The sequence below is a fragment of the Lissotriton helveticus genome, chromosome 1_1, assembly GCF_964261635.1.
Source record: "Lissotriton helveticus chromosome 1_1, aLisHel1.1, whole genome shotgun sequence".
In the NCBI taxonomy this organism is placed as follows: Eukaryota; Metazoa; Chordata; class Amphibia; order Caudata; family Salamandridae; genus Lissotriton; species Lissotriton helveticus.
The window spans coordinates 307,116,876-307,130,543 of record NC_136057.1 but is presented as its reverse complement, the minus strand read 5'-3'; the positions used below and the strand labels follow the sequence as shown (position 1 = coordinate 307,130,543).

The 13,668-nt window shown below is 43.9% G+C and overlaps 1 protein-coding gene across 2 annotated transcripts in view; it reads right to left on the bottom strand.

Moving 5' to 3' along the window:
- The window catches only part of WDR91 (WD repeat domain 91), a 228,463-nt gene that overhangs the window by 102,367 nt on the left and 112,428 nt on the right, over window positions 1-13,668 (bottom strand). The window contains exon 9 of one of the 2 annotated variants that reach the window (XM_078670816.1): window positions 8,760-8,843. The exons of the other annotated variant lie outside the window; for it this stretch is intronic. Coding sequence (XP_078526942.1) covers window positions 8,760-8,843 — 84 coding nt within the window. The remainder of the gene's footprint in view (window positions 1-8,759; window positions 8,844-13,668) is intronic. 2 annotated transcript variants of the gene reach the window in all.

Below are 13,668 nucleotides of genomic sequence, written 5' to 3'. Positions count from 1 at the left end.
CGATGCGTCTCTCTGAGCTTATGCCCATTATAGTGCTGCCTGACCAGTCAGGATTTGTGCCTGGACGAGCGACGTCCCATAATCTTCGTACATTATTCTCCTTGATTCCAACCATTGCCCCGGAGCTCCCGGTGGCTGCTATTTTTCTAGACGCGACAAAAGCGTTTGACTCGGTGGAATGGGGTTATTTAATAGACGTTCTATGCAGGATGGGCTTTCCCAGAATGTTTATATCATGGGTTAAATTACTTTACACTGACCCTATGGCCAGGGTTGTTGTGAATGGTGTGTTGTCCTCCCCTTTCCCGATCACGTGAGGGACCAGGCAGGGGTGTCCACTCTCTCCCCTCTTGTTTGCCATTGCTATAGAGCCTCTTGCATGTAGGATTCGGCAATTGCATCAACAGAGTGCGTTTAATTGTCTTCGGCGGCAGATTGGCACATCCCTGTACGCTGATGATGTTACCCTTTATGTGAAGGATCCGCAGTTGCATCTTAACGCGCTGCTACGTGAGTTTGTTGTCTTTGGTGGTATATCTGGAGTTCATATCAATTGGCAGAAATCCCAATTCTTTCCACTCACTGCAGCGGTTCATCGTTTCCCACTTGATTACCCCCTGGAGTGGTGTGACTCGGAGCTGCGGTATCTGGGTATTGTTGTGTCATTGCTCAAGGAGGAGACGCTACGGCTCAATTACGGTGTGGCTATAACTAAGTTAGCGGATAGCATAACGAGGTGGATGTCTTTACCATTGTCTATGGCAGGTAGAGCATCTCTCATTAAAATGGTGGTGTTACCCCGCTTCTTATATTTGTTTCAAAACATTCCGTATTATCCTGGGGCTTATTTTTTCACTCGTCTCCGCTCGGAGTTGCTTCGGCTGTTCTGGGGAGGCAAACAGCCACGAGTGGCGTGGGCTACGCTGACGCTGCCTTATGCCGATGGGGGCTTCGACGTCCCTGATTTTGAACAGTATTATGTCAGCGCTCAAGCGCACTACGCCTACCACTGGATGCGCCCCACGCCGTTTATGCCTCAGTTGGCCGCTGAACAGTGGGTTGCTCATCCTCTCTCATTGGAGGGCATGGTCCTGGGTAATGTTGGGGACATTGACACACACCAAACGACGGTTACCTGCACTGTTGATGCATGGAAGCGTATCGCAAAGGCGCTGGATGTCGCTTTTCTCTACTCGCCTGCGTTGCCTCTGATATATCACCCTGCTCTGTCTCTTCTGCAGGAAACTGGGTTTCAGCGCCTGTGCAGTCGTCTTGCGATACTTACCTGGGGTGACCTGTTTCGTGAGGGCACCTTCCGTACCCTGGAGCAGTTTTTTGGGGGTGGGGCGTACTCCCCGCTTGAAATATTTTATTATGTCCGGCTGCGACAGGGCCTGAGGTCGCTGTTACCTGAGTTCCCAGGGGAGCCTGGTGTGACCCTACCGCTTCATGTGCTGTTACTTTCTGATGGACGTCACTTGGTGTCTAGATTGTATGGTGCCATCAGGACACAACGTGCTGTCTCGCCTGGGCGGGCGCGAGCCCAGTGGGATGCTGAGCTTGGAATTTCCATCTCTGATGACCAGTGGAAGTATTGTTGTGGTGTGACCGCCAATATCTCCTCTAGCTGCCGCCTAAAGATCATACACTACAAATTCATACAGCGTTTTTACTACACCCCGGCTAGGAAGCTCAGGTTCCGGCTAGCGGAGGATGATAGGTGTGCTCGTTGTCATATGCCGGGTGCCGATTTTCTTCATTTGGCGTGGGAGTGTGGGGTAGTTTCGGAGTACTGGGTGCAAGTCCATGATGCTCTCCAGGTTATGACCGACAATGGAGTGCCACTCGACCCTATGGTCCTGTTGTTGGGTTATACCAAGGAGGTGCCAGCGTTATATCGTAGGTTTGTGGATGTAGCTCTGCTGCTGGCAAAGAGGCGTGTGGCCTGTTGCTGGGGAAGGGGCAGAATACCGCAGTTCGAGGACTGGTTGAAAGATGTCGTTTATTGTCAGGACCAATATAATGTCTACGCAGAAATGATGCCTGTGCGCTGTAGGCCCAGGGACTTTTGGAGCCCACTGCAGGTGTACCTCCTCAGCAGGTCTGTGCAGGATTCTGATTCGGACAGTGCAGATCGGGTGGGGGTGGGTTAATGGGGCTTCATTTGTTGGACTTACATGTTTCTTAGCCACTTGTCCAGTTTACACGATGTGAGGGTCTGTCTATTTGCACCACTGCTTATTTCGATGTATGGGGTATGCTCTGTTCATCGGCGGGGGAGCGGGGATTTACGGCCCTCTCCCTTGTGGTGCTGTTTATGATGCCTTACCTCAGGGACTGCTGCACTGCGAGTACGTACCCGCGGCCCTGCCGCTGCTCTCCTCCTTGGAAAGGTATATGCTTGTTATTCGCATTATTGATGTGTTTATATGCTCTGTACTGATGTGTAACGTCGCATGCCACTGCTGTTACCATGACTTCATTTCTGCCCGCTGTGCTCCCCCTTCTGGATATGTCACCTGGACACTTCATATATGCCGCTGCACTGCACTACACCTGAATCTTTGTATGCTTTGTATATGCGTCATTGATGGTCTCTTGCTTGTCTTCCACTTCTTATTGCGAATAAAGGTTTAAAAAAAAAAACAAAAAAAAAAAAACAAGTACATGGCTAGATCGGAGGGCAAGGTGGTGGAAGAGACGCCTCTGTGAGGGCCAGTGGTAGGGAACATATTCGGATTGGATCTGCTTGTAAAGGATTGCACTACATGGCTGTCAGGAGAAGGATGCTATAAGAGGAAAGCAGGATCGCCTGGAGCAGGGCGATGGCGTCTGGCAATGTGTCGACTGACTCAGGTTTTGCCTTGGCTCCAAGTAAGGTGTCCGTTAGTGGCTCAAATAATGGAAGAAGGAGTTCAAAAGAAGTCTGTCCTGGTTGAAGGACTTAGGAAAGGAAATTCGTCTTGACCTGCAAGGTGGGGAGCTGGCAGTCGAGAACTTCGGCCAGGCCAATGCATGACCATAGGATAGAAGGCAGATACCACTGTGGCTAGTCCAGGGGAATAAAAAGAGCAGTCTGGCCCCTAGCCGCCTGTAAGCCCTAGTACCAATTGCCATCAAGTTAGGGTTAATGAAACTCATCGACTGAGGCATAGTCATCGTCATAATTTGTGTCAAAGAGTGAATGCAGAGTGGATTGCCTCACTTACACCAGAAATCTAGACAGAATCAAGTGCAACTTCAGTTGTGGTTGGATCTTCATCAACTCGATATATGCGAGAACTATCTGGTCCTCCTCCTCTGCATCAAAGGGGTTGGAATTGGTGTTGAAGGACCAGGGCCGGCACAGTTCACTGGGTGCGAAAAGGAGTTGGAGGCATGACAGGCTCAGGGCGAACTAGTCATCGGTACTCCAGATAGAGGGCATCTTGGTTTCTTGGGGCCTGAAGTCACGTAAGACGGGCGGGAGGAATCCGAAAAGCCAGAGCATGGCTGCACGGAACACTTTGTACTGAAGCATAGTGCCAATTTTGACCCCGGAAACTCTGGTTGTTTCGGCACAAGTTGCAGGATCGGCTCACAGCTGACTTCAGGAATGAGATTGAGAAGGAAGGCACCACCCCAGCGCCTACTCAGGCAAACAAGAGTGGCGCGAGTGAGCAGAACCTCGCTTTGATTTCTTGTATTTCTTTTTTGATTTACCTGAAGACTTGGAGTGTGATGCAGACTGGCCGCTAGAACCTTGGACGTGGATGGTGAATTTGAGCATCTCCAAGGAGTCGTTTTATCCTTGGGACGTAAAGCTATGCCTTGCGTTCCCTGATGTCCTTCTGGTACATCAGCGTGCAGTCGCCGCTGACCCTGGAACTGTGGCTCAACCCCAGACACCACAGGCATACCTGGTGGGGATCTGTCACACATATTTGTTTGCGACAGTCCCTACAGGGCTTAAAACAAAATGTTTTTGGAGGTGAAATTCCTTGCACAGAATTTTAGAGGTAAATGTCTGTGAAAACACTAAGGCAGCTACAGATCCAAGGCTGGTGGCATTTAAAGAATGGAAATGCGGTGCGGTAGCGGTACCAATATAGGCCATGCATGTCATTTTTGGAGTGGAATGGCGTTCGTGCAGAGCCGCATGGCAGCACCTTAGGGTGTGCAGGGGAAACATTTACGGATCCAGTCTTATACCTGGGGAATATTCAAAATGTGAGGAATCTGTGGCATGAATTATCAATCAGAACTCGTGTGCAGGGGATCATTAGGTGTTAAGTGATGAAAGTACATTAAGCAAGAATCATGTGGACTGCCTGCAGTCTGGCAGGTGTAGTAAGGAATTTCAAGAACGGTGCCAGAGTATAATTTTACTAGCCGCTTATGAGTCTAAAAAGTAAGTTTGGTTCGTCCTGCACACAAATGTAAGTTATTTAACAGAATTGTTGCTATCTGTTAGCTTTCTTTAACTCTAAATTATAGTGACATGAGGGAAGGGATGGAAGAGGAAATTCCACTCCTGAAAGAAGTATAGAATCTTGCCCTTGACCAAAAACAAAATACCCTGAAACCAAATGTGCCTCATTCGATGGCGGATGTGTTGATTTGAGAGCCCCCCAAAGCTGTCAATACAAACTATAGGGAGAGTTTGAAAAATATACTACTAAGGGTGCAGGCACAGGCATGGGTTGAGACCATTACTAATCAAGGAACCAAATCAATGAGCAAATCTAAAGAAGTGAAGAAAACAAATACCAAAATGAATGACTCAACGCAAACTAAAACAAAGTAAATTGATAGTGAGAGAACACAAGGAACAAGAACTATCTGGGAAAACATTTATTTCACCCGTAAATTATGTAGCAGTAAAGAAAAGGCAGCACTTTGCTAGCCAATCTGTCACCAACAAAATAAATACAGAAAGCCCTGGGGATTGGAAAGAAAAGCTTAATTGTCCCAAACACCTTAACAAATCAGATTAAGTGGAATTTTTTGGGTTAAATTGTCTCTGGTCGCCAAGATAAGTTCTAATTACACGTGGAGAACTTTCAGACAGGACAGGAGGTACAGGTACATTCCAGACAATGGTAAAGGAGTATGCATGATAAGAAGAAAAAGAAAATCCAGAGGTAAAAGTAGAGACAATACCCATAATTAAGAATGAGGAACTGGTTATTTCAATTAAGGAATCTAAGGCTGAGAGATTCCTGGAGCATGCCCTGAGCCCAAACGAGATAATCCAGACTCAGGAATAGGCAGTAGTAGAGAAAGAATAAACTGTCTCAGAAACAATGCCCACAGTAACAGTAGAAAAGTTTCCATCCAAGAAAACACAGACTTCGGGTAACATAATCTAATGAAAACTGAGGTGTAAGGTGGGAAGAAATCCTATTGCAACTCCATCAAAGGTAGATCAGCAAATCTGAATGCAGATTTAGGAAGGGGGCTCCTATATATCTGCAAGTAGTTCAAAGACAACAGCAGGAGAATACAGAGACAGAATTGTTTTAGCACTTTGTAAAAGCCTGGGATAAACAAATTACAATAAACCTCAGCTAACTGTGATTGAGACAGTAACTAAAGTAACTGAAAGACCATCCTGTGTCCTATCCTGTTATTTTGATTCCAGAATCTATGTGCAAAATCTGGCAACTCTGTCATGTTGGCTGCACCTTATAATGGATAGGGGCATGGTCTCACCTGTCGCAGAATCATTATCAAAGACTGGATGAGCATCCGTCCCTTATAAGTAAATCTTGAAAAGCATCAATGATCTTCCTAGCATTCTTAGTTCCTACTAGGCTAACTTCTTCACCGGAAACATTGGAATCCAATTGGTTGCCAGCATGAGGTCACCACCCCTATCACCAAAGCGAGGGTACAACAGCTGAAGCCTGAAATATGTGACTAAACCTTCTCTTCGACACTGCCAAATTCCTGAACAATACCTTGGTCAACCTCACCTGGAATACATCCACCTCCTTGTACCACCACCATGTTGTCTGAATATCGACCAAATGCAGAACATTTTTTAAGCTCATCTTTGTCTTTAAAGCAATGCTTGGCATGTCACCTCCTTACAAAGAATATCACCCACTATGTCTCCCAGAGCCACTCTTGCTACATCTTTTAATGAACATGGCATTCTACAAGGCTCAATCACCTTAACACCTTCAGACTAATCTGTTTTCTATCTATGTTCTCAGAATTACTTGTACCTCTCAACTGGAAAGTTATCCGCACCAAATAGGAGTTCAAAGTCTTGCTTCCTCCATTGATGATTACCATCGATCCTAATCATGTCTCATGGACTTCACAAATGAATTGAGGTTAAGAAAAAGCACATTTATATCTGACAAGAAGGGGTACCACGAGGATTCCTAAGCTTTGCCTAGCTAATATGCACACGAAGAATGTCTGAATAGTAATACCTTTTGGAGCCCTCTCTGTGCCTCTGATGTAGCTTGCTACATCTGGAAATGACACATCTCTTACTTCTGAACCCGTGCCAAGAAAGAATTAACCATAGCCATGATTAACTGGTAGATGTGAACTGAGCGGCTGTCTATCTGCTCGATGAAACAGAGCATTAAACAGAGTATTAAGGTGATGGGGCCGTGTCTGTCGAAGACCACCCTCAACTCCAGCATCTTTGAATGGAGTAGATGATTTTGAGCACAAGGCCATGTCTTTCACCGGTGCTTCAAGCTCATTGGATTTATAGACTGAAGAGAAACACTCTTTATTAGCTATGTTACAGAGTCCGCAAGGTTACAATTCTGCAAGATTATATCTGTCCCAAGGGTCAACAGCTGAAGTTACCATGTTCTCATTTGAGTCAGGCAGTTCCTCATCTTTAACAAGGATTGTCCAGCATGACCGCATAATATCAATTAATGCTCACAGAATAATCCTCACTACCAAGAAAGCTGCAGATTAACCAAGAATTATTTTGTTTCCTACCTGCACTGAGTTTGGCATGGATCTATTTGGAATAAATTTCACACACTTATTACAAAATGGGAAATGTTTTTGCTGCCATTAGTTCCATTGTATGAAGTCTGGGAGTAAAGGTCTGAACGTTTTCTTATTGTCACTGCAATAGCTACCAATCGTGTGGTTTCAAAACAATGGGCTGTGAAGGAAATTTTGCATGTTGCTGTGTTTTTCTACTTGTTTTGTAGAACCAATAGTCAAAGCTAATTACTTTTGTGAAGGGTTGGATCTAATTATTAACATACTCAAGCAGTTTACATACAACTGATGACTATCTGAGACAGTAGGCCTATAAAATGGGCCCTTAATTTTCACTATATGATCACTGAAATTCCTTATGGGTTACCAGCTTCCTAGCATCTTGTAATAGTTGAGAATGTATCCCTTACTATAAACCAGTGAGAGAGGAGAGCAAGGAAGCATCTCCACATTTGAAGAAAAGGCTACAATTATTTGAAACCATGAAAACTGTGGTATAAGGACAGAGTTTGGGGTATCCATTTGTCCTTTCATTTAATGAGGAAATACAGTACAAATCCCACAAGTGCAGTAAAGGAAACAGACGAGGTTTACGATTCAGCGATTTTTGAGGAGGATGGACACAGCATTGAGTGTTAAGTAAAATACTTAATTTGCAGCTAGGGTTTTCCTAGAGACTGAGATCAATGAGGGTTTGAATTGACTGGAACCCAGGGCATCGACCATGAATTTACAAAAGAAAACTATAGCCCACTCGTTTTCCGAATATCTATATTCTTCATTGTCTCATGAAATTCACTACATCCAATTAGGGCATCTAACAATGTAACATAAATGGAAGATATATCATTATTTGCTGTGTCTAAGTAATAAGAGAATTATGGATAAGTAATTTCATCAATCTAGAGACCACTCTATTTTTTAAATTCCTTTAAGAAAAGTCTGTCAGTAAAACTAAATACAACGAGCTTGCAAAAATGTGTATTGTGGCAAATATGTCACTTAATCTGCCACTTTATCTTTTACATTGCCCCAAAATGTTGCAGCATTTGATGCTCTTAATGTGAACATACTGGTGGTGCATTTCGTCCCAATCTTCTATCTGCACTCTTTGTCCAGAGCAAAACTAGAACTCAAACACGTAGCCTCTGCTGCTTAACCTTTTCAGCGCGACCGCGATTCCCCCTCCGGTGCTGGGCCCTAATAAAAACGGGCGTGGTCATGACGGAACGGTTCCGTCATGAGCACAGCTCAACCGTAGCTCATGACGGAACCGTTCCGTCATGAGCATCGAAGGGGTTAATAAGAACAAAATACTCTGTGAATGGATGAACACAGATAGACGGAAGGACGGATTCCAGACAGAACCAAAATCAGCCCTGGTAACATTGTTAAACCACACAGCACAGCAGGAGGCTTTTACCCGAGTTTGGGGCTCTAGAGATTTGATCATGGCACGCCATCCAACCCTGAAAGCTGCCCGTAGCCTGCAGCCTAATGGGAAATGCTAGAATGGAGTCTGTCCTGTTCAGTCCTGATTCCGTAGCTTAGCATTCCATGCCTGGTCTAATGAGAGGTTCAGCGAGGCTGGAGCTAGACACACCTTTATTCGGACCATGACAATGTCCAACAGATACCACTAACTTTCCTCCAGTTATCCCCAATTTCAGTATGATTCGCCCATGCCCATTTCCTCTATCTGCTTTAATATGCAGGAAGTGAAGTTGACTATTAAATTCACCCAAATCATTCAAGCAAAAGAAAGCACTAAAAGACAACTCTCTACTAACCTGAATCCAGCTGGCTCCAGCAAGATGGCGCTCTGCCACAGTAGGCGCTGAAATTTCGCGGCCAGCTTGGCAGTCACTTGAGGTCTGAGAAAAATTATCAAGAAATCATTTGACTACCCAGCCACAGAGTGGGTTACGAAATGTAAATATTAAGATAAGAAACGAAGTCAGGATCAAACTCTTGGTGAATCTTTCCTGACCCTTCACTGGCTACCACAACACTACATCACTTACGCAATCAGACACCAGCAAACAGAAACAGAAGATAGCAGGTAGAGAGGTTTGGCTTGCAGTTCTTCCTGCAGACTGAAACCTCCCATGAATTTTCTTCAAATACTTCTGGGTAGGATTTCTACACCGTGTGCCTGGAGGCTGTTGAGCCTCTGTTTATACCTTCCCATGTTGGAGGTCCGTGTGGGCATGGCACTTTCTCTTTTTCACTATCTGGCATGAGATGCTTAAAAGTTGCAGGAGTTGACTATGTTGTTAATATAGATAGAGGAGAGAAGAATCTCAGGTACTCACTCACCGGCTAGTGATGTGAGGTGCTCACTCACCGGCTGGTGATGTGAGGGAAAGATTGAAACTTAACATGTGGATAGAGGCGGCAGAAGTGGAAACTGAGTTAAGGTGACTGTGAACCTAAAGACCCCCAAATGAGGTGAGGAAGACAAACAGCATTTTCCTATACCCTTAATCCTCTAGCCCACTACAAAGCTGGCCCTTCTGGAGATATTCAATCACCATTAGAATATGTCAAGGGAGCCACAGATTTCACTACATAGATGATAGAATGAAGCAGATTTTGTTAGTTCCAAAGCAGTTTACGGGATGCGGAAAGAGGAACTGGGCCTAGACATGATACTGAAACCTGTCTTACAGGATGATGTCTGGGATGATTTAAATAAATAGTATCAGTAATAAAAATATATAAACCTCCATGCACAAGAAATGGGATGAACACAAAGAAGCCCCCAGAATAAAGTGTATTAGTCTTGGTTCAAAGAAAGTTACACCATAAAGAAGCAAGAACCACACAGACAAGAAAACCTATCATTTAGCAGTTGACCAACTGACAAAGCCACATTTAGAATTAAGCACAATGTTTTTGATGAGGGCTGATCAAATACTAGCTGACATATAAAGAAGGATGTACGACAGAAAAATAACCTAGATTAAGTACAAAACTTTTAAAATACAGAACACTCAAGAAAAGGAGGAGGACAATCTTTCAGAAAGTACAGAAGGAAAAATTACAAATCCTGCAGGCAGTGGTATCTGGGTCTGTATCATGACCCACAAATTCATGAGGTACACAGTTACGAATGATGGTAACCTATATGTAGGTACTTTGGACTGTGTTGCAGCATTTAACCAAATCCATAAAAAATGTATGTGGTAAAAATTAACGTGAATGCCCACCTGTTAGCTTTAGGTACAGAGTTCTACAAAAAAGAAGATGGATTGTTGTCAGAAATGAAAGTTCAAACCAAAGTATGAAGAAATGCTATTTGAAGTCCTTTATACACACCACAGATGGAAAGGTGAAAGAGTTTTACATCTGCTATACGCAGGTATCACTGTCCTGGTAGCAGAGACAATAAATATTTATTTATTTAAAGATTTTATATAGCGCTGGCTAGACCCGGAGGTATCAGAGCGCTTTACATGAGAATCAACAATGTAACAAAGTTCAACAATTACACATTAAATCCCCCCAAAGAAATAGGCAATACAATTAGGAGAGGAGAGAGGGGAAAGAGAAAAGTAGTGGAGGGGGCAGGGGAGGTGACAAAGGGAGGATAAGGGAAGAGACAATACGGAGAGATGAAAAGAAAGTCTGTCTAAAGACCGACTGGGTAGGTGAGGACCCAGGAGGGAATCCACGGCCCATGTCACCTATAGCTAAACCAGGAAGCTCCATTGGGCATCAGACAAAAAAGTTCAGTCTCAATACTTTGAGAGAGGGGAGAAGGAGAGACATAAATAGAGGGAGGATGCGGGAGGAGACGACAGGAGGGATGAAGGGAAGTGTAACAATGTGGTTTAACAGTGTAACAGAAAAAGATCAACAATTACAACATTACATCAGACAATCAGCAATACATTAGGAGAGGAGAGAAAGGAGAGAGAAAGGAAGTGGGGGGTAGGTGAGGTGAGAACGTGAGGATAATCGAAGGGACAACCGTAGAGACGAGAAGAAGACTGTCTAAAGACCGACTGGGTAGGTGACGACCAAGGAGGGGATCCACGGTCCATCTCCCCTATAGCTAAACCAGGTAGCTCCATCGGGCATCAGACAAAGTAGTTCGGTCTCAAGTGTCAAGGGGAGAGGATCGCATAAAAACAGGATGGGAGGGAGATACGGCAGAAAGACGAAGGAAAGTCTGTCCACAGACCGGCTGGGTAGGTGACGGTCAAGGTGGAAATCCCAAAACCCATCTCCTCTATAGCGATCATGTAGCTTCACCGGGCTTTACTAGGTCTCAATGAGAAACATTAAATAACATGGAGGGCAAAATAAATGAAGCGTAGAGGGGAGGGAACAGGGAAGGTGAGAAAGGGAGGATATGGGAAGAGACAACAAGGAGAGACGAGATGAAATCTGTCTAAAGGCCAACTGTGTAGGTGACGACCAAGGAGGGAATCCATGGTCCATCTCCCCTATAGCTAAACCAGGTAGCTTCATTGGGCATCAGACAAAAAAGTTCAGTCTCAATACATTGAGAGAGGGGAGAAGTAGAGATATAAATAGAGGGGAGAAGCGGGAAGAGACGACAGGAGAGACGAAAGGAAGTCTGGCTAAAGACCGACTAGGTAGGTGACGTCCAAGGAGGGAATCCCCGACCTGTCTCCCCTATAGCTAAACCAGGTAGCTCCATCGGGCATCAGACAAAATAGCTAGCTCTCAAATGACGCAGGAAATTCACAGGTAAACAGAGTGGGGATTAGGGCAAGGACAAGTGGGGACAAAGGTTAATATCAGAAAAGAGGAGAGGAGTAGAGCAGGGAGGGGAAGGGGGTAGGTAGTTCGGTAAAAAGTTCCCATGCATCTGCTGCAAGGCATTCAAAAAGCAGGTCCGTCAGCTTGTAGTTTGGCGGTGATCATGTCAGACGGCTGGTCAGGTCCGATCTCAATTGGTCAATGGAGGATTTAATGTCCTGACAGAGCTCAGTGCGTAGTTCAGTTTTAAAGTCTTTAAGCATGGTCATAAGATCCGTCTTCGTGAGAGCCATGGCTGCCTCGCCCGTGTCTCCCCTTAGTGTCGGGCGCTTGTCGAGTGTTGAAAAGAAATCCGATACCTTGCTGGTCATCTTGCCCGTCCCCTTCTTTGGCGGCATAGGGATGAGGCCTTACAAGTCATTCGCGGCTCTGACTAATATGTTTCTCTTCACTTTGAGTGTAGCCTCAATAAATACTTTAAATACATTGTCCATTACAATAGATAATTATTGCAGAACACTTCAAGTAATTCATAACAAATCAAAACCATAATTCAGGAAAGATAAAACAGCATCAAAAATATTTTAGGGGAAAATACTGGAGAAGGTCTTGAAATGTACCTATTAAGAAAGAGTACATAGTTCACTGAGGGGAAACAACCATTACAACGCAACTTTTACAACGCACTACCATTACAACGAAACTTTTACAACGCAAAAACCATTACAACGCATGTATTTACAACGCATGTTTTTACAACGCAGGTACCTTTACAACGCATACCATTACAACGTAAGTATATAATTATATTTTAAATTTTATATGTTTGGTTTTTTTTAAGGGGTATTTTTAGGGTTGAGGGTCAGTTTTCAATTTTATGGGTAAAGGGGTATTTTTAGAGTTGAGGGTCAGTTTTCAGTTTTTGGGTAAAGGGGTATTTTTAGGGTTCAGGGTCAGTTTTCAGTTTTTGGGTAAAGGGGTATTTTTAGGGTTGAGGGTCAGTTTTCAGTTTTTGGGTAAAGGGGTATTTTTAGGGTTCAGGGTCATTTTTCAGTTTTTGGGTAAAGGGGCATTTTTAGGGTTCAGGGTCAGTTTTTGGGTAAAGGGGTATTTTTAGGGTTCAGGGTCAGTTTTCAGTTTTTGGGTAAAGGGGTATTTTTAGGGTTCAGGGTCAGTTTTTGGGTAAAGGGGTATTTTTAGGGTTCAGGGTCAGTTTTCAGTTTTTGGCTAAAGGGGCAATTTTAAGGTTCAGGGTCAGTTTTCAGTTTTTGGGTAAAGGGGTATTTTTAGGGTTCAGGGTCAGTTTTCAGTTTTTGGGTAAAGGGGTATTTTTAGGGTTCAGGGTCAGTTTTCAGTTTTTGGGTAAAGGGGTATTTTTAGGGTTCAGGGTCAGTTTTTGGGTAAAGGGGTATTTTTAGGGTTCAGGGTCAGTTTTCAGTTTTTGGCTAAAGGGGCAATTTTAAGGTTCAGGGTCAGTTTTCAGTTTTTGGGTAAAGGGGTATTTTTAGGGTTCAGGGTCAGTTTTCAGTTTTTGGGTAAAGGGGTATTTTTAGGGTTCAGGGTCAGTTTTCAGTTTTTGGGTAAAGGGGTATTTTTAGGGTTCAGGGTCAGTTTTGGGTTTTTGGGTTAAGGAGTATTTTTAGGGTTTAGGGTCAGTTTTGGGTTTTTGGGGTACAGGGGTATTTTTAGGGTTCAGGGTCAGTTTTGGGTTTTTGGGGTACAGGGGTATTTTTAGGGTTCAGGGTCAGTTTTGGGTTTTTGGAGTACAGGGGTATTTTTAGGGTTCAGGGTCAGTTTTGGGTTTTTGGGGTACAGGGGTATAAGGTAAAAATAAAATAAAATTAAATTTTAATTTAATCAATTAAAAAAATTAAATTAAATTAAATTAAATTATATTATTTTCAATTATTTTAAATTAAAAAAAAATAATATATACTTACCAATACTTACGTTGTAATGGTATGC